The sequence below is a fragment of the Oratosquilla oratoria genome, chromosome 28 (genome assembly GCF_046742065.1).
Source record: "Oratosquilla oratoria isolate Oo_2021 chromosome 28, ASM4674206v1, whole genome shotgun sequence".
Classification (NCBI taxonomy): Eukaryota; Metazoa; Arthropoda; class Malacostraca; order Stomatopoda; family Squillidae; genus Oratosquilla; species Oratosquilla oratoria.
The window spans coordinates 1,809,925-1,834,019 of NC_134804.1; the positions used below are offsets into that span (position 1 = coordinate 1,809,925).

The window sequence follows — 24,095 nt, forward strand, 5'->3', positions numbered from 1 at the left end:
ATCATTTGCTATTCCACACAGTTTTGTATCATCAGCACATTTGGAGACGATAGACTTTAGTCCATGGTCTATATCATTTATATATACTATGAATAGAAGTGGCCCAAGAACAGAACCCTGAGGAACTCCACTTGTAACATTTTTCCATCTAGAAGGTTTTCCATTTCAAACAACTCTCTGTTTTCCATCATTCAATCAATTACTAATCCAACTTAATAGGCTACCACTTATTCTGTGTGAAGCTAATTTAGTAAGTAGTCTTTTGTGGGGGACGGTATCAAAAGCTTTTGCAAACTCTAGATATATTAAATCTATATTGTTTCTTTTGTCATAATTCGAGATACCTGTGTTGTGGAATTCGAGTAAGTTAGTCACGCAAAAATGTTTCCGTCTGAAACCATGCTGGCTATCATTTATCAAATGGTTACTTTCTAAATGATGTTCAATAGCATCTCTAATGATAGTTTCCATTATTTTTCCTACGATTGAAGTCAAACTTATAGGCCTATAGTTATTTTGTTTCTTTTTGTCACCTTTTTTGTCTCCAGATATGATGGATTTCTTGAAAATAACTTCTACTGGAACAACAATCTCATTTTTCATTTCCTCTAAGATTCTTGGATGCAGAAGACGAAGCTGAGTTGGCACACCAGGTTATACTGGAAACCCACAAGAACACCAAGAGGTACCGAAACCAAGTGAATCAAGGAAGAGGAGACCAAAAGGTGGATGTCGGGTCCCTAGTGTGGATCCAGAAGACCACTCTACCAGGAACATGTCATAAGTTGAACCCGAAGTGGGAAGGCCCATACCAGGTAGTGGAGAAACTTGCAGAGAACAATGTGTGTGTTCTTGAAAATATGTTCACAGGAAAATATACAAGAAGGGCTGTGGCCCAAGTGAAACCGTATATTGGAGAGGAGTGGCTGATAGAACCTGTAGAAAGGGAGTTCCAACCAAACCCCAAAACAGAAGTGCTTCCGCCTAGAATACGACATCCACACAGACTCTTAGAAGAGTGCTACCAGTACATACGAACTCAGTGACCAGTGCGAAATGACCATTATTGTGAGGGATGGGTAGTGTTTCTGTGTGGAAAAGAGAAAGGAGAGGAAGTGGATGGTAAGCAGCAAAATGTCTACGGAGGACTACTGAACACTACCACATTATGTTAACATTGAGTATATAAATATGTTTTCTTTCATATTTTTTATGTCTATATAGGTACATGCATATAATAATGTACATGTTAGTATTAAGAATATATGTTGTGTAAAAGGAAAATTATGTAACAAGAGTGAGGGAGTTAATGACTTCAGGGGGATAGATATGCTCCATGTCAAGGTCCCATAGGAGAGACTCATGGTAGTTAGGGAGGACTCCTGGTGGGAGTAGTATTGGTGGATCAGAGATGCTTTCATTCAAGTGGGAGTGATACCCCAATTCCAGGTACAATTACCCACAAGATAGGGATGGAGGGATTCAGGACCTGGGGAGTGCTCCTCAATCACCCACATTACAGGGGCAAAGCTCCCCAGTAGGCTCTTCACCTACCCAGCTCTGGCGTCTGGCCGGTAGGCTCTTCACCTACCCAGCTCTGGCGTTCGTGACATGGGTGTTATAGGTTATATAGGGGGTTAGTGGGTTGTTGTAACTAAAGGCGTTAGTCTCGCTATTCTATGCATTGGGGTCAGTTTTATATATGAGGGTTAGTCCTATAGTTGGTGGATGTTGTTAGGTATATTATATATATGTTAGTTTATGGGTAATATAATAGGGCAGTTATGATAAAGGATTTTTAATAGGTTAGTCTGGTGACATTGGGTATCTATATCTTGTTTGTCTTGAAATGTGCTGCGTTAGATGTATGTTCTGGGAAATGCAAGGTAAGCAAGAGGGGAGTCTCGCTATGTTGCAAGCATGTGGATCACGTGCGTGGTGGGTGATGGTTAGTAATGGTTACATTGCCTCCCTGACCTTTTGAGGTACGTCCTCGTACCTTGGTTTAAGGTCGTGATAGTGGGGTTTGGCATACATAATTACAAAATTTAAGATATGATAATTTGTTAAGTTGCTAGTGGGGGATATTGATTTATAAAATTGGTTTGAGTGAGTAAAAGAAGGGGGATTTTTACGTATATTATCATATCTTGAATGTGTTCAATAAGGCTATGTAAATTATTTACACTTGTATATTCTCTTTTCAATGAGAATGAATTTTCACTTTTTAGTTGTGTCTCTGTTCAATGAGAATTTTTGATGATCTCTTTTCTCTGAGATGTATATATATTGTACACTTTCACTACAGTCATAGCTTTACTGAAGACATGACATCCTAGATGGTTAGTTTGTTTTTAACCCCTTCCATACGGTGCCGCACATGTAGGCGTCATGGGGAGCGAGTGTATTCGCGAGGCTGCCATATCGGCGTCTTGATTATATTTATTGTAGTCGCCCCTCCATAATGACATTCTTTCTAATTCTTTTGTAATCGCATTTTCTATGGTTATCAAAATTCACGGGTGAAGAGAGAACGATCGATATAAGCGGTGACTATATTTTATGATGCGAGTATTATTACGACATGTCGTACGGCTGGCATTGGTTGCTGCCACCGAGATCTAAGTCCATGACGCCTACGTGTGCGGCACCGTATGGAAGGGGTTAATTAATATGTTAGTTTGTGTAGAGCTAAATATTCATATATATTGGTTAATATTTATACATTGCATAGAGATATATACAAAGTTGCTAGTATTGTGAATGGTTATTGGCTATAATTTTCATGGAAAATTATGCTTTCTGTTGTTCTTATTATCGCGCTTATACATATTGATATTTATTTAAGGCAGTTAATTTTTTTTTTTTTTTAATTCTAATGTTTGTATGGTATGAAATGCATTCATCTTCTTGGAGTGGGGGGTTTTGAGTGTATTATTCCGGGGTTTCACGGTTGGAAGAAAGTGAAGAAGTACTTTTACAGATAGTGAGAAAAGTTTTTATAAGTAAATGATCGTGAGGACCTAACCTATCGAATCGTATGACGTCTTGCGTCCGAAGGAGGAATATTTAATGTAATTTCATGGTTTAAGTGTTAGTTATGTTCATCTTGGGATTTGTCGTTGTATACTAGTTTATCCTAATTTACTAGGTTTTGGGTGACTGCCTGGGAGATTTCTTCGCGGTGACATTTTTATATTTTGAGTCTACGTTAAAATTGAAAAATTATCTCGTAAGTTAAAATTACACTAGTGGATGTTTTGTTATTTAATCATTGAGTTCTGTCTATCGTGGTCTTTGATATTCTATAACTGCAAATAATAGTTATTTCTGATAGTTCTACGTGGGCTATTTTACATCTGAAGAGTTTTAATTAAGATTATTATTTTTGTCTTTGATACGTGTGTTATTTCTATGCATCTATGGGTTTGTGCAGCCCTTATCCATCATCTATCTAAATAACAGGGGCTTTTTCCCAAGTCAAAAGGCATGTACCTACTCCCACCCATTCCAATGCCATCCACCATCCTTTCCTCCTTCTCATCTTAGCTCCTCATGGATGAAGAGTCATCCCTGTATCCCACCCACTGCCCTGGGTCAGAAGCAATGTAACGAGACAAAGTACATCAACATCAAGGCCACTTGAATTAATCAGTGAACCCCCTCTCCGTCTACTCATGCAGAAAACACAGAAGAGGGGAGAAATCACTTTGGGTTGCATCAAAATATCATTCACACATAACCACTCCCATCCCCTGTCCCCTCCCTTTCTTACATGACAGTATCACCTATGTACAGCCATCCTCCACTCACTCCTATTTTCTGCCCCCTTTCTTTCTCAACAGACATGTGGCACAGCTTTACCTTTACCTTAAATCATTTTCACCATTCCTAAAATGAAAACAAACTCTAAATTTCATGCCCTTACCCTTATCTCATATATCTGCAATATATCCCACGATGATTTACTGTCTACCCTGTCATAAACCTTCTCAAAATCCACAGGCCCAAAAAAAAAACATTTTTTTCCTTTTGCCAATTTTTTTGCAAATATGCCTTACATATGTGGAAAACATAAATGTCTTTAAACTGATAAAAATATTTTACTTTACCAGACCATTAGTATATTTTGTATATCTTTAACACATGGAAAGAAGCACTGATTTCTTGCTAGCAACTGAATCTATACTTCATGTTTCACTTTTACATTTTAAAGACAATCATATCATCTCATGAAAAAATACATGCATGGTGAAAATTTCATAGTTACTAACCTTTCAACAAGAAATGAATCTCGCCAAGGAATCTGAACTTGCTTCTTTTTATGTAAGGACTTTGTGTGCCGGAAAAGAGGTAGGAGAGAACGACCATCCATATGTGGAGGAACAGTGATTCCAGCAATGTCAAGGAAAGTTGGAGCCAAATCTATATTGAGGGCAATGTTAGGAAGTCTAAAAAAATAGATAAATAAATTAATGAATAGGTTTTATGAGCTGAACTTAATTACATGAAGTAAAAAAACATGTCCTTTCTAAGCATTTTGTTTCATTAAATTAGACTTTATGAAACAAAAAAAAGCGCTTTTTTCATACATGATTCCTGGGTTGACATCTGGTCCACTAACAAAGAAAGGCACCTTGATGTCAAATTCAAAGGGCATTGATTTCCCCTTTACTAAGCCAAACTGTCCTAAGTGGTATCCATGGTCACTTGTATAAAAAATATAAGTGTTATTCAGCTCTCCAAAAGATTCCAGCTCTTCATATATCTGTAAATGAATGTGCTAAATGAACTTGGGCTAGTCTACAGCAAGCTCAATAATATAACTTAGGAAAAAAATATATAGTTTATACATTTTGTACATCCATACTAAAGTCATATTTGGTACAGTATACTCTCCAAGGAATAGCAGTCTTAAATACACACACACACACACAAATAATAGCAGAGGAAGTACTCTCCAGAACATCAAAACTAGCAAACAGTGAAAATCACAAGAATGTATGGATAAAGAAGGAAATGAGTGATGAAGAAAGAGAAAAGGAACTCAGAAATGAAGCGAAGGAAAAAAAAATGAAAAAAGAACTGAGGCTGAAAAGATTTTTTTTTTGGGGGGGGGGGAAGTGGTGGACCTGAGGCTGAGAAAATGGTATATCACGAAAAAGGAAACAAAGCAGACAGAAAAAGACGAGAAGGAAAAAAATTAAAACTAGCCTATACCAACATAGATGGAATGATCTCAGGACTGAATGAACTAAATGATTACCTGGCATCAGAAAAACCGGACATAATGGGAATAGTAGAAACCAAACTAAAAGGTAATCTACCACCTAACACTGTGGGACAAGGACTATACAACTGCTGGATGAAGAATAGAAAGGAAAAACAAGGAGGGGGAGTACTATTTCTGACCAAGAAAGACTTAAATGTGACAAAGTTAACAGAAGGAAAAAACAATGTTGAATCAATTATGATAAAAGTAGGAAATAACCACATGAAAAGTAGAAAATTTGTAGTAGTGTATGTACCCCCTAAAACACAGTCCTGGACAGAACACAATCATTCCAAATTGTTGGAGGATACTTAACATGTACTAACTGATATACTGAAAGGAGGAAATACAGTAATTATGGGTGATTTTAATTCAAAAGAAATATGTTGGGAAGAAATGACAGTGAGGGGTGGAGAATATATATGGGGCAGTATACTACTTGATATGACCATTGAATACACAATGACTCAGTGGATAAAGGAAAATTCCAGATACAGAAACAATGAGGAACCTTTGTGATTGGATTTAATACTTACATTGGAACCTGAAATTGTAGACAGAATACATACATATACCAAGGCTTTTTCCCCCTTTCAAGGGAGGTAGCCAAAAAGAAAAAGGCATAAAATCATTCCCACCCATTCCATCCCTGAATACACTCCACTCCCCTCCACCCTCCCTCCCATCTTAGCACCTCCTGGATGACGGGTCATCCCTGCACCTTGTCCACTGCCCTGGGTCAGAGACAGTGTCACAAGTCACAGCACATCCACAGCAAGGCCGCTTCATTAAATCGGCGACCCTCCCTCTCCGTCCACCCATGCTCACACATACTACCTCACCCCCCATCCCCCCACCCATTCCACCTCATGCATCACATCATCATCCATATACAACCATTCTCCATTCACCCCTGTCTTCTGTCATCTCCCGTCCTTCCTCAACAGACATTCCCCTCTTCCCCAAGGCCCCCTTCACCCCATCCATCCATCTCATCCTAGGACGTCCCCTCATGTTCACTCCCTCCACATCTGCCTTCCATACCTCATTTAATAGTCTTTCTTCACTCATTCTTTCCATGTGTCCAAACCATCCTAATACTCTTTCATCAACCCTATCTCCCAGCTCCCTTTCCACCCCTGTTCTCCTCCTCATTTCTCACTCTATCCAGCCTAGTAACCCCTATCATACTTCTTAGACACCTCATCTCAAACACATTCAAACTCCATCTCTCTTCCTCTCTTATGTTCCATGTTTCTGCTCCATACAGTGTTGTTGGCACAATCACTCCTTCATACAGTCTCCTCTTAGCATCCATTCCCAAATGTCTATTCCTCATTACACTTTTTAATCCACCAAGGCATTTACTTGCTTCTCTCAATCTACATTCTACGTCCACCTCCACTCAACCTTTTCCTGCCACATTTGCACCCAAGTATATAAAACTATCCACTTCCTCCAGTCGCTCTCCCTTAATGCTCACTTCCAGTCTGCTGCCACTTTCACCCCTTGTACATCTCATCACCTTACTTTTACCCACATTTATCTTCAGCTTTCTTTTTTCACACACTCTCCCAAACTCTGTCACCAACTTCCTCAATCCCTCCTCCGATCCTGCCACAAGCGCAGTGTTGTCCACAAACAACAGCTGACTCACCTCCCACTTTTCTCCATTTTCTTTAACCATCTCCAATCCCTGACCCACCACCCTTGCATTTACCTCTTGCACCACCCCATCCATGTATAAGTTGAACAGCCAGGGCGACATAATGCATCCCTGATGAAGTCCCAACTTTACCTCGAATCACTCACTCTCTCCATTTCTTATCCTGACACATGCTCTACTACTCTCATAAAAACTCTTGACAGCTCCTAAAAGCTTTCTTTCTATCCCATATATCCACAAAATCTCCCATATTGCCTTCCTGTCTACCCTGTTGTAAGCCTTTTCCAGATCCATAAAAGCCAAAAAAAACATCCTTCCCCTTTCCTATAGCTTTCTCACATATCTGTCTTACTACAAAAATCTGATCTACACAACCTCTACCCATCCTAAATCCACACTGTTCCTCACCAATTACTCCCTCTGTTCCTCTCCTAATCCTCTCAATCAAGATCCTCCCATAAGCCTTCCCAACTACACTTAACAGGTCCTGGAGCTGCAGCGTCTACGTCGTGGGACCACCCCCCAACCCCAAGAGTTGGGGGCCAATCAGCAGCAACCACCCCTGGCCATCAGCTCTACGCAGGTGGCACCAATCCCCAAGAGAAGCTACGCCTGCCTTGGGGAGTACCACAATCCTTTTTCTCAACATGCAATGTTACATTTTTTCTGCACCAAGGGGTGATTTCCCGGCGATCACCCCTCTTCTTCTACTTTTAGCCGGAGATGTAGAGATCAATCCTGGGCCCACCACAAAATACACATGCCCAACATGCTCTAAACCCATTACTTCGAGCAGACAGACAAAGGGCTCAGTTCAGTGCAATATGTGCAAAAACTGGGCCCACTTCACTTGTACAACACTTGCTGACACAAACCAATACACAAACACTTGGACATGTTCTACCTGCCCTCCAGTAACCCCACTCCCACCTCCCCAACCACAGCCAGCACCCTTACCCATTCCCAATTTCCCTTTGCCCTTACCCCCGATCAGTACTCCCCTTCCTTTGACCCCGATCTCTCCTTTCCCCCCTCTAGCCTAGATCCTATACCTTCCCCATTAACAACCCAACCTCAACCCCAAGCGGCAACATACAACACATACAAAACACACAACATCAACATATTACAACACAACATTGACGGTATTAACACGAAAAAACATGAACTTGAACACTTTCTTAAACAACACAACATACACATTGCGATTATACAAGAAACAAAACTAAGACACTCACACAAAACACCATCATTTCATAATTACACCACCATCAGACAAGACCGGACCAACGGCAATGGCGGTGGACTCATCACCCTGATCCATCACTCCATCTGTTTTGTGGACACAAGTGCCACAACCAAAATTCTCCTCCCTACCACAGATAACACAACAGAAATCCAATCCATTCAAATCCGCACAGGCAACAAATCAACACTGATAATAGTTAACATGTACATTCCCCCACAATCATCCCCCACAGTTCCAAACACCTTCAGGCCTCAATTCAGCCAACTAGCCTCAATCCCCAACCTGATCATGGGTGGTGACTTCAACGCCAAGTCGTCTGCCTGGTATGTCGACAACCCTGACACAGACAGAGGGCTTGATATACAGACTCAGTTTGACACATTGACTATCATGAACAACACACATAATCATATACATATCCCACACCAAGCCCTCTACACTCCCTCCTCTCCTGATATCACCTTCTGCTCCCCCTGCCTAATCCCAACAACATCATGGAGAGTGGTCGGAACCCTTGGTTCTGACCACCTTCCAATCATCATCACCACCAAAACAAGATGCACCCCAGTTGGCCACAGACACACATACACCAATTACAAGAGAGGTAACTGGGAAGCTTTTACTAAAGAGACAGAACAACATTTTGAAACACTTAACAGTACACCAATCACAAACATAAACATTGCTGTGCACACTTTTAATACAATCATACAAAACACAGACAAGAGATACATCCCTAGAGGCAACAGAAAATCACACAACCCCAACTTCACACCAGAAATCCAAGACCTCATCAGACAACGTGACACACTTAAACACGATACACCCACACCTATCCCTCAAAACATAGCACACCAAATACAAACACTAAACACTGTGATTGCTAATCAAATACACGAACAAAAAACACAAAATTGGCAAAACTTTATCAATGCACTTGATCACAAAACAAACACCAGCAAATTGTACAAAACACTCAACAGCATTACACTATCCAACAGTAACACTACACGCTCTCACGCAGCAATAATCACAACAACAGATAATCTACCCTCAAACAGACAACAAGCAAACGCACTCATACGTCATTTTGCACAGACAAGCCATCTCACTTCTCACCCTGACGACCGACGCACCATTTGACGTAAGAAAGACTTCCCCACAGACTCAGACTATACACCCTTCATAGACAGTCAGACAAAACTCATAATACATACTCTCAAGCGCTCATCTGCCTGTGGCCCTGATAACATAAGCAACATCCACCTAAAACACATTGGACCACAAGGTATACATGCACTCACAAACATTGCAAACTACAGCTATTCACACAACACTATACCCGACATCTGGAAGCATGGTAAAATAATCACCATTCCAAAACCGAACAAAGACCCAACAATCCCAACATCACACCGCCCAATCACACTTCTCTGCACCCCCTCTAAAGTCATTGAACGCCTAATACTTAAACTTGTCACACCACATATTCCCCTTGCTGACTCACAACACAGTTTTAGGCCACTACACTCCACAAACACTCTTCTGATAAACCTCACACAAAGAATTTTAGATGGCATCAATTCAGATAGGCCCCACCACAGAACACTTCTCATAACATTAGACATTAGTAAAGCTTTTGATGCTATCCCCCGCCACAACCTAACAAATAAAATATATAACACAGACATGCACAATAACACCAAAAGATGGCTGGCCAATTATCTGGCAGGTAGGAATGCTCATGTGTCATATAATGGCCAATCATCGCACATCAGAAACATTAAGAATGGAGTACCACAGGGCTCAGTTCTATCCCCCACACTATTTAATCTATACATGCATGACTTACCCACACCAGACAACTCAGAAATACAAATCTCTTCCTACGCAGACGACATAACAATCCACAACCACCAAATACCAGCCTCCGAAAACATATTCATAATCATATCACTCACCGCTCCATTAACACACTGAAAGACAGCACACTGCTGCATGCCAGACAACTCAGAAATACAAATCTCTTCCTACGCAGACGACATAACAATCCACAACCACCAAATACCAGCCTCCGAAAACATATTCATAATCATATCACTCACCGCTCTATTAACACACTGAAAGACAGCACACTGCTGCATGCCAGACCCCCTGATATCGACCCTTCTGAATCCTCTCTCCCACAAAAGGACAAAGTCCACTAGGCCAGACTGCGATGCGGCTACCACCCAGCACTTCTAAGCTACCAGAAGAGGCTGGATGACCGCATTGTGAACAGCTGCCCAGGATGTAACACTTCACCCCATACCATACAACACATAATGGAAGACTGCATTATACACAATCATGCACACAAACAACACAACATACACTCTATAAAGGATTTGTGGGAAAACCCAGTTTCGGCTATAGCGTTCCTTGGGGAGACAGGACTGCTCGGACAGACAGTCTAGGGAACGACAACAACAACTACACTTAACAAGCTAATCCCTCTGAAACTACTACACTCACACTTGTCCCCTTTTCCCTTGTAAAGTGGAACTAGTGGAACTATACATGCACTCCTCCAGTCCTCCGGCACTCTACCCTCTCTCCAACAAACATTAAATAACCTCACCAGCCAGTCCACCATCACTGTACCTCCCTTTTTTAGACACTCTGCATGGCATCCATCCAGACCAGGTGCCTTTTCTGCTTTCATCATCTTAACAACTGTCCTCACTTCATCCTTCCTTATTTCGCTTGTTTGCGAAAACGTCGTCATAACTCAAAAAACTGAATTTTTGAGTTATCTATACAGACATATTCATCTTCAAACACGGATTTTTTTTATAACAGTGTCATATCTGTAGCTCAAAAATTGACCGCTAGGGAGTGCTAAATGTCCCAATGACATAACCTTACATGTTCCAACAAATATTTTAGACTTAGTAAAGATTATGATTGTTTCAACTTCTATAAACTTTAGAGGCGTATTTGATGCTCCAAAAAATGTTCCACCTATGGTGTTTGAGGGCTTTTTGTAATATTGAGAGCATTTTGAAACTTTAAAATGCCTCTCCTGAAAAATTCGATATTTTGAGTTATGACGACGTTTTCGCAAACAAGCTATTTCTCCTCCATTTTCTACACTCATCACGGTCATTTTCTTAGCATTTCCCACTGCAACTATCTTTCCCTCCCTATCCTCCTTCACATTAAGCAACTCCCTAAAATACTCTGCCCATCTTCCCCTTACTGCATTCTCTTCCATTATCAACTCTCCATCTGCACCTTTTACCTTTTCCTCTCTACTTGATTCACCTAGATTACAAAATACCAAGTGGAAAGAGTGACCATGTACTAATAGAATTCAAACTAAAAAAGCAAAAAGACCAAAGAAGAAAGGAGAAACAAAGAATAGGAAGACCAATGTACAACAAAATTAATTTTGAGAAACTTAAAAAAAAAAATTCATAATGCAAATTGGGAAAAATTCCTAAATGAAGAAACAAGGATGGAAGAGAATTGGAATATACTAAAAGAAATTTATAATGAGGGTGTGATCAAATATGTACCACAACAAAAGCAAGAAAGAACATACATGAAGAACTGGTACAACAAAAAATGTAGTGAAACTAAGGATAAAAGAGACAAAGCATGGAAAAAATGGAAAAAAAGAAAAAAAAAACAAGCAAATGGCAAACGTACATCAAACTAAGAATCGATTATGTAAAAATACGCAGAGAAGAAAAGAGAAATTATGAAAAGGAAATAACAGAAAAGTGCAAGGAACAACCAAAACTATTTTAAAGATGCAAGGAACAACCAAAACTATTTTAAAGATATGTGAACGGTAAGCTAAAAAACAAGCAAGAAATAGAAAAAATGTGCCAAGGAAGTCATGAATACACAGAAGAACAAGAAATACACAGAAGAACAAGAAATGGCAGAAGTTATGAACAACCACTTCAAATCGGTATTCACAATTGAGAACACACCTTACTGTTAGGGAATAGACAGAAATCACCCCCAATCAAGGAAATAACTGTAACAAAGAAGGAAATTAGCGACCAAATAAAAAACCTTAATGTCAGAAAACCGCATGGTCTGGGTGGAATTGCAAATTGGATACTGAAAGCATGCATAGAAGAATTAACAGATAAAATGCAAACTATAATCAAATGCTCGCTCAAAGAAGGAAAGGTACCACATGACTGGAAAAATGGAAACATTGTACCAATATATAAAGGAGGAAACAAAGAAAATCCAACTAACTACAGACCAATCTCCCTAACAAGCACAGTAGCTAAAATATGTGAGAGTGATCAAAAGTAGATGGGTTAAACACCTGGAAGAAAAATCTATACTAAACCCAAACCAATTTGGATTTAGACAAGGAAGATCATGTACAACAAACCTGATCGGCTTCTACTCGAGAGTACTAGATATAATAGAAGCGAGGGATTGATGGGCAGACTGTGTCTATCTAGACCTACAAAAGGCATTTGACAAAGTACCACACAAAAAATTAATAAGAAAATTAGAATCAATAGGTGGCATCACAGGTAAACTATTAGAATGGATGGGCAACTTCCTCACTGGGAGAAAAATGAGGGTAGTAAATAGAGACAAATGCATGAAATGGGAAGAAATGATAAGTGGTGTTCCACAAGGGTCAGTGCTAGCTCCAATCATGTTTGCCATCTACGTAAACAACATGGATGAAGGAGTTGAATGTTATATGAATTTCTTCGCAGATGACAAAAATATTGAAGAAAGAACAGAAGAGGACTGTGATTCATTACAATCAAACCTGGACACAATCTGGAAATGGATTCAAAAGTGGGAAGTGAACTTCAATATCAAGAAGTGTGGCATAACGGAGTTTGGAAAAAGTAAAAACAGAATTTCAAAAAATTATAAAATTGGTGAAGAAGAAATCAAGAAAGTGCACTCAGAAAGGGACCTAGGAGTAATAATCAGCAAAGACATGACACCAGATAAACATATAAACAAAATAGAGAAACCTTCAACCTATTAAGGTTACTGAAAGTGGCATTTGATTACTTGGATACAGATATTATCAAAAAATATCAGTTACATTGATTAGACCAAAACTGGAATACACAGTGACACTATGGTCACCCAGTACTAAAAAGAATATAAGGAAACTAGAAAGAATACAGAGAGCAACAACAAAGTAAGCACCAGTTCTTTCCAAATTAACATACGAACAAAGATTATCGAAATTGGAACTACCAACACTGGAGCAGAGAAGAGAAAGAGGTGATCTACTGACTATATATAGAATCATGAAAGGAATGGAAACCCTTGATAGGAATGATTCACTAAAAAATGACAATGGAAAAACAAGAGGTCATGAAAAGAAACTCAAAAAAGGATAACTATAGAGAGATCGGAAAAAGAATAGCTTCCCACACAGAGTGCTGGATACCTGGAATAACTTGGTTAAAGAAACAGTGTGTGCAAATACAACTAGGTAAATCAACAACTGGCACTTTTGGAGACTACATTAAAAACAAGACCTCTCATCAGTGCTACAATAACAGGTCATGTGGAATGGGAAGGGGTAGTATTCATGGATGCCTGAGCGAAGCTAATACAGTGAGACCTCTCATTAACGGACGTTAATTAGCTGTGTTTGCAGTGTTTTTGCTGTGTTTTCGGTGTTTTTGGTGCTGTTGTTTAGTGTGTGTAATCACTATGCCACCCAAAAACCACTCCAAAACACCGAAAACACAGCAAAAACACCACAAACACAGCTAATTAATGTCCGTTAATGAGAGGTCTCACTGTATAGTGAAAATAGTGAGTATTGAAAGAAAATGGAAGGGAATGAAAACAGGCCACATGACACCTCTGGTGGCAGAACAGCAAAGCGAAACATAAACATGAGCTTGGAAACCCCATTGGGCATGAGGAGATTATTAGAAAACTATGATGAAAGGCCATTTTCAGGATTTTGACACAAAAGAGGTAACTCGAGTAGAATTATGGACATAGAGAGGGAAATGAGAGTTTGAAAGAATTAGTTTCAAGGATCATTGAACAACAAGATGTATATTACAAAGAGATTAGTGAATTAAGGAAAGCAAATGTTGAAACAAATCAGGAAGTGAATGCCCTAAAAAAAGAATTGGTTGAGGTAAAACATGAAAATGAGGAATTGAAAAGCAAAGATACCAGAAATAATACAACCATCAAAGAGGCAAACAAACAAATGAAGGCAATGACAGAGAAAATTGGAGGAAGTATAGGCGAGGAAAAGATACAACTCAAGAAGGAATGAAAATGTCACAAAAAATATATGGTATCTTAAGTAAATTGTTCAGCAACAAATGCAGGAGAAAACTAAGGAAACAGTCATTCAGGTAATCAAAGAAAAGGAAATGTTGGTGAGAGATACAATACACAAAAAGAAGTGTATAGTAGTATTTGGTCTAAAAGAAAAAAGAACCCAGTTAGATTCGTGAGAGATAAACAAGAGAAAGAATTAGCAAGACATGTTTTGGGAGTAGTACAAGATAAAGTACAAGAATTAGAAAAGGAAATAGAGGAAGTGCATAGAATGGGAAAGTATGTAGAAGGAAATCAACCCCTAAAGATCAAACTAAGGTCACAAAGGGCAGTGGAAAAGATACTAGCAAGAACAGATAAGTTAGAAAATACTGAGCAATATAAAGACGAAAGGATAAAAAGAGATATGAACCTTGAAGAAAGAGAGAGATGTTAAGAAGTGAAACTAAAAAAAAGAGAAAAGAACAGAAACTGAGAAAAAATAAGTTCTTTTAGAGTGTTAGACATGAGACTGAGAAAGTGGTATCTTCAAGAAAAGGAAATGAAAGGAACAAAGAATAAGATGGAGAGTGCATAAAATTGAAAGTGGCTTATACTAATACAAATGGATTAATTTCATTATTAAATGAGCTTAATTACTTGTCAGAAACAAAACCAGATGTAATGGCAATTGTAGAGACAAAATTAAGGAGTCCACTATCACCTAACAGTGTTGGAAATGGATTACATAATCACTGGCTTCGAAATAGGGAGGAAAAACAGGGTGGAGTCATGTTTTTGGCTAAGAAAAATTCAAATGTGATAAAGGTTACAAATGGAGGGGACAATGTGGAAATGATCACGATAAGAGTTGAGGATAATGACATGAAAAAGAGTGTTCATCATGATTTATATGTCCCGAAAAAATGGGTTCTTGGAGAGAGATTACTCTATAATGTTAGAAGATACAAGGATTTCATTAAATTGGGTGCTGAAAGATGGAGGAAACATAGTATTTAAGGAAGATTTTAACTACAAAGAAATCTGTTGGGAAGAGATGACAGTGAAAGGTGGAGAGGAATTATAGGGAAATGTATTACCGTATTTTTCGGACTATAGCCCGCACCGTTATATGACCCGCACCCCCTTACACCTTAGTGAAAATCCACACAAGACCTGCACCGCTGTTTGACCCGCAGTCATATGGTATGCACGGCACTGTAGATCTGACGTTGTATACTATCCATGCATGGGTGGCCACAGGCACAGCTCACAGCGGTTGTTGTTACGGCCGGCCGTTGACGTGGTGATCAAAGTAATTTCAAAGCTGAGGCTTTTTCTAAATTTTCTGTTTCATCAATGCTTATGTGATTTATAAAAAAAGATATATGTTTTCCAATATTGGCAGGTTTCTTGATGATATCTTGCTTTTCAGGATTCATCACACATCAAAGGCTGACACGTACGTACACAACCTCACAATTTGGTTTCTGAAGCTGCCACTAGATGTAGTGGTAGCTTCAATGAAAGAGGGGTGATCTCGAAAGTGTGCAACTAATCTTACGATGCCTTTGGGATGGGTCGAAGACGCGGCATTGCAATTCATGATCATGATACCAGCATTCCTCCAGTCCTATTTATTTCTGATTGTGATGAAGATGAAGAATAACCAACAAATTACATTTCAATATAATTTATTGCACTTATATATATATTACAAAGAACCTTAATCAATTTGTGTAAATAATGCCATAAAACCCTGTTTGGTTGTTTACCGGTAATTAATCAATCAATTGGTTTATAAATGCCATACAAAGACTGGTAATTAATTATTAAACCAAACAATTTCCAATGGTTAGTTTTCAATAGAATAGAACAATAATAGAGCACATTACTGAACTGTTATGAACAGAGTCAATGGAGCACATCGTTATTAGAAAAAAAGCACAGTCAGTGATCACAGACGACAGAGTCAATAATGTTTATGAAGGCGTATCATCGCTCACGAAGCCATCGAATTCCTCATCCTCTGTTTCGTCATGGAAGAGGTTGTGGTATAAATCGGCCAATTCTGATGCAGTGACCTCATCCGTTTCCATTTCGATTTCGGATTCGTCCGATTCCTTTTCCGAGTCGTAGCATGCATCGAACATTGCAGGATGGCACATTTCTGATTTACGGAAACCATTCTGAATAGTCGATTCTTTAATTTTTTTCCATGCTTGAACGACCCATTATGCACATGTAATGCACAAATTTAGCATTAAGGAATCAGGTACAGTTTGTAATTTGTAACTGCAAAAATGGGTGCCTGCTTGTTTTTGTTTGATCGTGACACATGATGTTGGTGTTGGTACCAGTCAGTGTTGTATTGTATGTTCATGCTGTTTAGTTAGGCCTGTTTTATTTGTGATAATGCCTTTATTAATAACAAGAGCATGTAAAGCGGGTAAGATACTGACAAATCCTACCTTCTCTTTGTCGTTTGTCTCGATCGTGCACTCTGTATTATGACATTGATCAACTTTCATTCGACGAACCCGGTCGGTCCTCCCGCAAATCCCAGATCCGAGAGGGCACCCAACTAAACTAAACTAATCGTTCAATTTTTTTTTACTGCGTAAGAGGGCAATTTCTAACCAGAATCCACAGATGACCCACACCTTTATATCACCCGCACCCCCGAATTTTGGCCCCTTTCTGAGGCAAAAAGTTGCGGGTCATACACCGAAAAATACAGTACTTGACATGACTATGGAATATACAATGACACAATGGGTAAAGGAAAATAATGTAGAAAAAATGAAGAACTGTCTACACTGGATTTATTCTTTATGTCAGAACCTGAAATTGTGAATAAAATTGAGTACAAGACACCATTTGGGAAGAGTAACCACATATTACTTGAGCTAGAACAAAAGGAGGATATATATATAGAGAGAAATGAAAATACAAAAAGAGAGACTGTTATATAGTAAAGTGGAATTTATAAAACTTAAGAAAAAATTTCAAGAAGCGAGTTTGGAAAAATTCTACTATGAAGAGGTGCAAGTGGAAGAAAAATGGAAGATTCTGATGGGAAACTATAATGAAGGGTTGGATAAATATGTACCAAGACAAAAACAGGGAAAGGAATATATTAAGTACTGGTTTAACAGACAGTGCAGTGGGGCAAAAAAAAAGAGAGGAGATGGAAAAGATGGAAAAAAGAAAAATCCTAGAAAGTGGCAAATATATATCAATGAAAGGAACAAATACATAAAAATAAGCAGGGAAGAAAAAGAAATTATGAAAAAGACATAATAGAAAAATGTAAGGATCAACCAAAACTATTCAACAGATATGTGAACAGATTGAAAAACAAGCAAGAAATAGAGAAACTATGCCAGGAGAATATGGAATACACAGAAGATATAGAAATGGCTGAAATCATGAGTAAACATTTCAAATCAGTTTTCACAAGAGAAAAAGTATGGCACTGGGATGAAGGGTGAGAAGAGATTCCCCCCCCTATGGAGAAAATAACAGCAACATGAGCTGAAATAATGAACCAAATAACAAGCCTTGATGTAAGGAAATTGCACGGCCCAGATGGAATTGCAAACTGGATACTAAAGGAGTGTAATGAAGAACTGGTAGGCAAAATATATAACAAGTTGTTCACTTAAGGAAGGAAATACACCAGAAGACTGGGAAAAGGCCAATATCGTATCAATATATAAAGGAGGAAACAATGAAAACCCACCAAATTATAGGCTGATTTCCCTTACAAGTACCAAAACCAAAATTTGTGAAAAAGTTATCAAAAATAGATGGACAAAACATCTGGAGGAGAATAACGTACTAAACCCAAGATAGTTTGGATTTAGACAGGGAAGATCATGTGCCACAAATCTGATTTGTTTTTACTCAAGACTATTAGATATAATACAGGAAAGGGATGGATGGGCTGACTGTGCTTTCCTTGATCTAAAAAAAGCTTTTGATAAAGTGCCACATAGAAAACTATTAGGAAAATTTAAAACCATAGGAGAGGTACAAGGTAAACTACTGAAATAGATGGAGGATTTCTTGCATGGAAGAAAAATGAGAGTAGTGGAAATCACACCCTTGTTAAAGCACTTGAACACCTCTACTAGAACACCCCGCACTCTGTCTTTCCAGAGAATTATGGTGCCTAAGCCTCTCTTCACAAGGTAAATTTCTGAGCCCATGTATCATTTTGGTCATTCTCCCCTGTATTGATTCTAGTGAATTGACGTCCATTCTATAAGACCAAAACTGTACCACATAGTCAAGGATGGGTCTAACTAATGCTAGAGTTTAATAATTACCTCTGCACTTCTATTCATAGTTGTCCTAGCAATGAAATCTAGTGCTTTGTTGGCTTTATTCCTGGCACTAATGCACTGTTTCCTGGATTTAAGGTCAGGACTCACAAAACAACCCAAGTCTCTCTCGCACTCAGTTTTCTCATAAAATCTATTTTCAGGGTTGTGTAGCCCAACATTTAAAATGCTGCACTTTGAGATATTGAAGTCCATTTGCCAATTTGTTAAGATCATCCTGCAGAATCTCGGTGTCATCTCCTGACCTAATTAGGCATCTTATTTTAGTATCGTTTGCAAACTTACTAACATCACTATTAATCCCATTGTCCAAGTTGTTTATGTACATAATGAACAATAAGGGACCCAAAACTGAGCCCTGGGGTATGGAAGTCCATGATAGATGAGACTTACTAAATTTGGATATGAAAAATACAAGAGGACATGGAAGGAAGCTCAAAAAGGACATTTATAGAAGAGACCTGAAAAAGAACAGCTTTCCCTATAGAGTGGTGAATATATGTAACAAATTGGAAGAAATTATAATGTGTGCAGAAACTATACATGAATTTAAGAACAATTCAGATACTGCGAGATACAGAGATGGGACACCACAAGTGTAGCTCCCCTTCCCATAAGATACAACTAGGTAAATACAGCTACATAAATACACACATACAAATCAAGGAAGACTTTGAGTCTAAAGTATGTGAAGAGATAGTTTTCCAAATAGATGTATAAACACTTGAAATAGCTTAGGTGATACAGCTCAAGCTGAAACAATATATAAATTCAAATTTAAACATAACTGGAAATCAAGAATAAAGATTAATGCTATAGTCACAGTTGCTATTGTTATTGTTAGACTGGCTTTTGTTTTCCCTGACTTGACAGCGACATGTGCAACTGTCTTATCATGCCACTTGCCAAGTCAACTAGTAATATCAGCTGATCATAAAAGTAACACCTGCTATAGAGGAAACCAATGTTTTTTTAACCAGTGATGAAAAAAATAATAATAATAAAATAGATAAATAAAATAATGACAACAGCAATTATAATAATAATAAATAGACTCGTGGGACCAATGAAGTTGACATGATATGTTTTCATACATACATACATATACCAAGGCTTTTTCCCCCTTACAAGGGAGGTAGTCAAAAAACAAAGGCATAAAACCATTCCCACCCATTCCATCCCTGAATACACTCCACACCCCTCCACCCTCCCTCATATCTGAGCACCTCCTGGATGACGGGTCATCCCTGCACCTTGTCCACTGCCCTGGGTCAGAAGCAGTGTCGCAAGACACAGCACATCCACAGCAAGACCGCTTCATTAAATCGGCGACCCCCCCTCTCCGTCCCCCCATTGCATAAAAGGAGAGGACAGGGAGAAATCCCTTCGGGCTGCGTCAAATTTTGCTCACACATACTACCTCACCCCCCCCACACCCATTCCACCTCATGCAATCACAACATCATCCATATACAACCATTCTCCATTCACCCGTCTTCTGTCCTCTCCCGTCCTTCCTCAACAGACATTCCCCTCTTCCCCAAAGCCCCCTTCACCCCATCCATCCACCTCATCCTAGGACGTCCCTTCATGTTCACTCCCTCCACATCTGCCTTCCATACCTCTTTTACTAGTCTTTCTTCACTCATTCTTTCCATGTGTCCAAACCATCCTAATATTCTTTCATCAACCCTATCTCCCAGCTCCTTTTCCACCCCTGTTCTCCTCCTCACCTCCTCACTTCTCACTCTATCTAGCCTAGTAACCCCCATCATACTTCTCAGACACCTCATCTCAAACACATTCAAACTCCTCTCTTCTTCTCTTATGTTCCATGTTTCTGCCCCATACAGTGCTGTTGGCACAATCACTCCTTCATACAGTCTCCTCTTAGCATCCATTACCAAATGTCTATTCCTCATTACACTCTTTAATCCACCAAGGCATTTACTCGCTTCTCTCAATCTACATTCTACCTCCACCTTCACTCCACCTTTTCCTGACACATTTGCACCCAAGTATCAAAAACTATCCACTTTCTCCAGTCGCTCTCCCTTAATGCTCACTTCCAGTCTGCTGCCACTTTCACCCCTTGTACATCTCATCACCTTACTTTTACCCACATTTATCTTTAGCTTTCTTCTATCACATACTCTCCCAAACTCTGCCACCAACTTCCTCAATCCCTCCTTCAATCCCTGACCCACGACCCTTGCATTTTCCTCTCGCACCACCCCATCCATGTATAAGTTGAACAGCCAGGGCGACATAACGCATCCTTGACGAAGTCCCACCTTTACCTCGAACCACTCACTCTCTCCATTTCCAATCCTGACACAAGCTATACTACTCTCATAAAAACTCTTGACAGCTCCTAGAAGCTTTCCTCCTATCCCGTATATCTGCATAACCTCCCACAGTGCCTTTCTGTCTACCCTATCATAAGCCTTTTCCAGATCCATAAAAGCCAAAAAAACATCCTTCCCCTTTCCTATAGCTCTCACATATCTGTCTTACCACAAAGATCTGATCTACACAACCTCTACCCGTCCTAAATCCACACTGTTACTCACCAATTATTCCTTCTGTTCCTCTCCTAATCCTATCAATCAAGATCCTCCCATAAGCCTTCCCAACTACACTTAACAAGCTAATCCCTCTGAAACTACTACATTCACACTTGTCCCCTTTTCCCTTGTAAAGAGGAACTATACAGGCACTCCTCCAGTCCTCCGGCACTCTACCCTCTCTCCACCAAACATTAAATAACCTCACCAATCAGTCCACCATCACTGTACCTCCCTTTTTCAGACATTCTGCATGGCATCCATCCAGACCAGGTGCCTTACCTGCTTTCATCATCTTAACAACTGCCTTCACCTCATACTTCCTTATTTCTCCTCCATTCTCCTCACTCATCACTCTCATTTTCTTCGCACTTCCCACTGCAGCTATCTTTCCTTCCCTATCCTCCTTCACATTTAGCAACTCCCTAAAATATTCTGCCCATCTTCCCCTTAATGCCTTCTCTTCCATTATCATCTCTCCATCTGCACCTTTTACCTTTTCTTCTCTACTTGATTCCGCCTCTTCCTCTCTTAATTTCTTTCCAAAACATCTTTTTATTACTTTCAAAATTTTCTGTCATACTCTTACCCCATTTCACATCTGCTCTCCTCTTTGCAACCTTTACCTTTTGCTTTACTTCTCTTTTCTTTTCTTTGTACCTCTCATATGACTCCCTCGTCCTATTTTGTAACCAATCTGTGAAAGCTCGCTTCTTCTCTTCTACGACCTTCTTTGTTTCCTCATCCCCCCATTCACTACCCTTTCTTCTATTTCCCCCTATCCTTTTGTTCCACACACCATCCTTGCATATTTATTTTTGCTTGCATACCACAAAGGTAAAAATACGCAGGGAGGAAAAAGAGACATTATGAAAAGGAAATTATAGAAAAATGTAAGGATCAGCCGAAGCTAATTTACAGATATTTGAATGGTAAACTGAAAAACAAACAAGAAATAGAAAAACTACACCAAGGAAGTCATGAATACACAAAAGAACAAGAAATAGCAGAAGTTATGAGTAACCACTTCAAATCGGTTTTCACAACTGAGAACTCACCTAACTGTGAAGGAATAGAGAAAAAGAAATCCCCCCAAATGAAGGAAATAACCGTAACAAAAAAGGAAACCAGTGACCAAATAAAAAACCTAGATGTTAGAAAATTGCATGGTCTGGATGGAATTTCAAATTGGATACTGAAGAAATGTGTGGAGGAACCAACAGATAAAATACTCACTATAATAAAATACTCACTCAAAGAAGGAAAAGTACTACAAGACTGGAAAAATGCAAACACTGTACCAATATATAAAGGAGGAAGTAAGGAGGATCCAACTAACTACAGACTGGTCTCCCTAACAAGCACAGCAGCTAAAATATGTGAAAAAGTGATTAAAAGTAGATGGGTTAAATATCTGCAAGAAAAATCTATACTAAACCCAAGCCAATTTGGATTTAGACAAGGAAGATCATGTACAACAAATCTAATCTGCTTCTATTCGAGAATAATAGATATGATATATGAGAGAGATGGATGGGCAGACTGTGCCTATCTAGATCTACAAAAGGTATTTGACAAAGTACCACACAAAAAATTAATAAGAAAATTAGAATCAATAGGTGGCATTGCAGGTAATTTATTAAAATGGATGGAAGACTTCCTGACTGGGAGAAAAATGAGGATAGTACTTAGAGACAAATATTCGAAATGGGAAGAAATGATGAGTGGTGTTCCACAAGGGTTAGTACTGGCTCCAATCATGTTTGCCATATACGTAAATGACATGGACGAAGGAGTTGAATGTTATATGAATTTCTTCGCAGATGATGCAAAAATATTAAAGAGAGTATCAACAAATGTGTAGCATAATGGAGTTTGGTACAATCAAAAAGAGAATTTAAAAAAAAAAATTAAATTGGTACATACATACATATACCAAGGCTTTTTCCCCCTTTCAAGGGAGGTAGCCAAAAAGGGAAAGGCATAAAAACACTCCCACCCATTTCATCCCTAAATACACTCCACACCCTTCTCACCCTCCCTTTCATCTGAGCACCTCCTGGATGACGGGTCATCCCTGCACCTTGCCCACCGCCCTGGGTCAGAAGTAGTGTCGCAAGACACAGCACATCCACAGCAAGGCCGCTTCATTTAATCGGCGACCCCCCCTCTCCGTCCCCCTTTGCATATAAGGAGAGGACGGGGAAAAATCCCTTTGGGCTCCGTCAAAATTTACTCACACATTACTCACAATTTACTCACACATTAAAATTGGTGAAAATGAAAAAAAAAAAAAGTGCACTCGGAAAGGGACCTTGGAGTGATAATCAGCAATGACATGACATCGGATAGACATATAAACAAAATAGTAGGTGAAACATACAACCCACTAAGGTCAATGGCATTTGAATACTTGGATGAAGAAATGATAAAAAAAAATATTAGTCACATTGATTAGACCAAAACTGGAATATGCAGCGACACTATGGTCACCCAGTACTAAAAAGAATATAAGGAAACTAGAAAGAATACAGAGAGCAACAACAAAGTTGGCACCAGCTCTTTCCAAATTAACATACAAATAAAGATTATCAAAACTAGAACTACCAACACTAGAGCAAAGAAGAGAAAGAGGTGATCTACTGACTATATATAGAATCATGAAAAGAATGGAAATCCTTGACAGAAAATATTTACTAACAAATGACAA

At 39.0% G+C, this 24,095-nt stretch overlaps 1 protein-coding gene across 4 annotated transcripts in view; it reads right to left on the reverse strand.

Annotated features, from left to right (window-relative positions):
* Positions 1 to 24,095, reverse strand: part of Sulf1 (Extracellular sulfatase Sulf1) — a 233,720-nt gene that overhangs the window by 49,924 nt on the left and 159,701 nt on the right. For all 4 annotated transcript variants that reach the window (XM_076210898.1, XM_076210900.1, XM_076210899.1 and 1 more), the window contains exons 8-9: positions 4,593 to 4,768; positions 4,275 to 4,451 (exon numbers count right to left, since the gene is read on the reverse strand). In XM_076210898.1, coding sequence (XP_076067013.1) covers positions 4,275 to 4,451; positions 4,593 to 4,768 — 353 coding nt within the window. The remainder of the gene's footprint in view (positions 1 to 4,274; positions 4,452 to 4,592; positions 4,769 to 24,095) is intronic.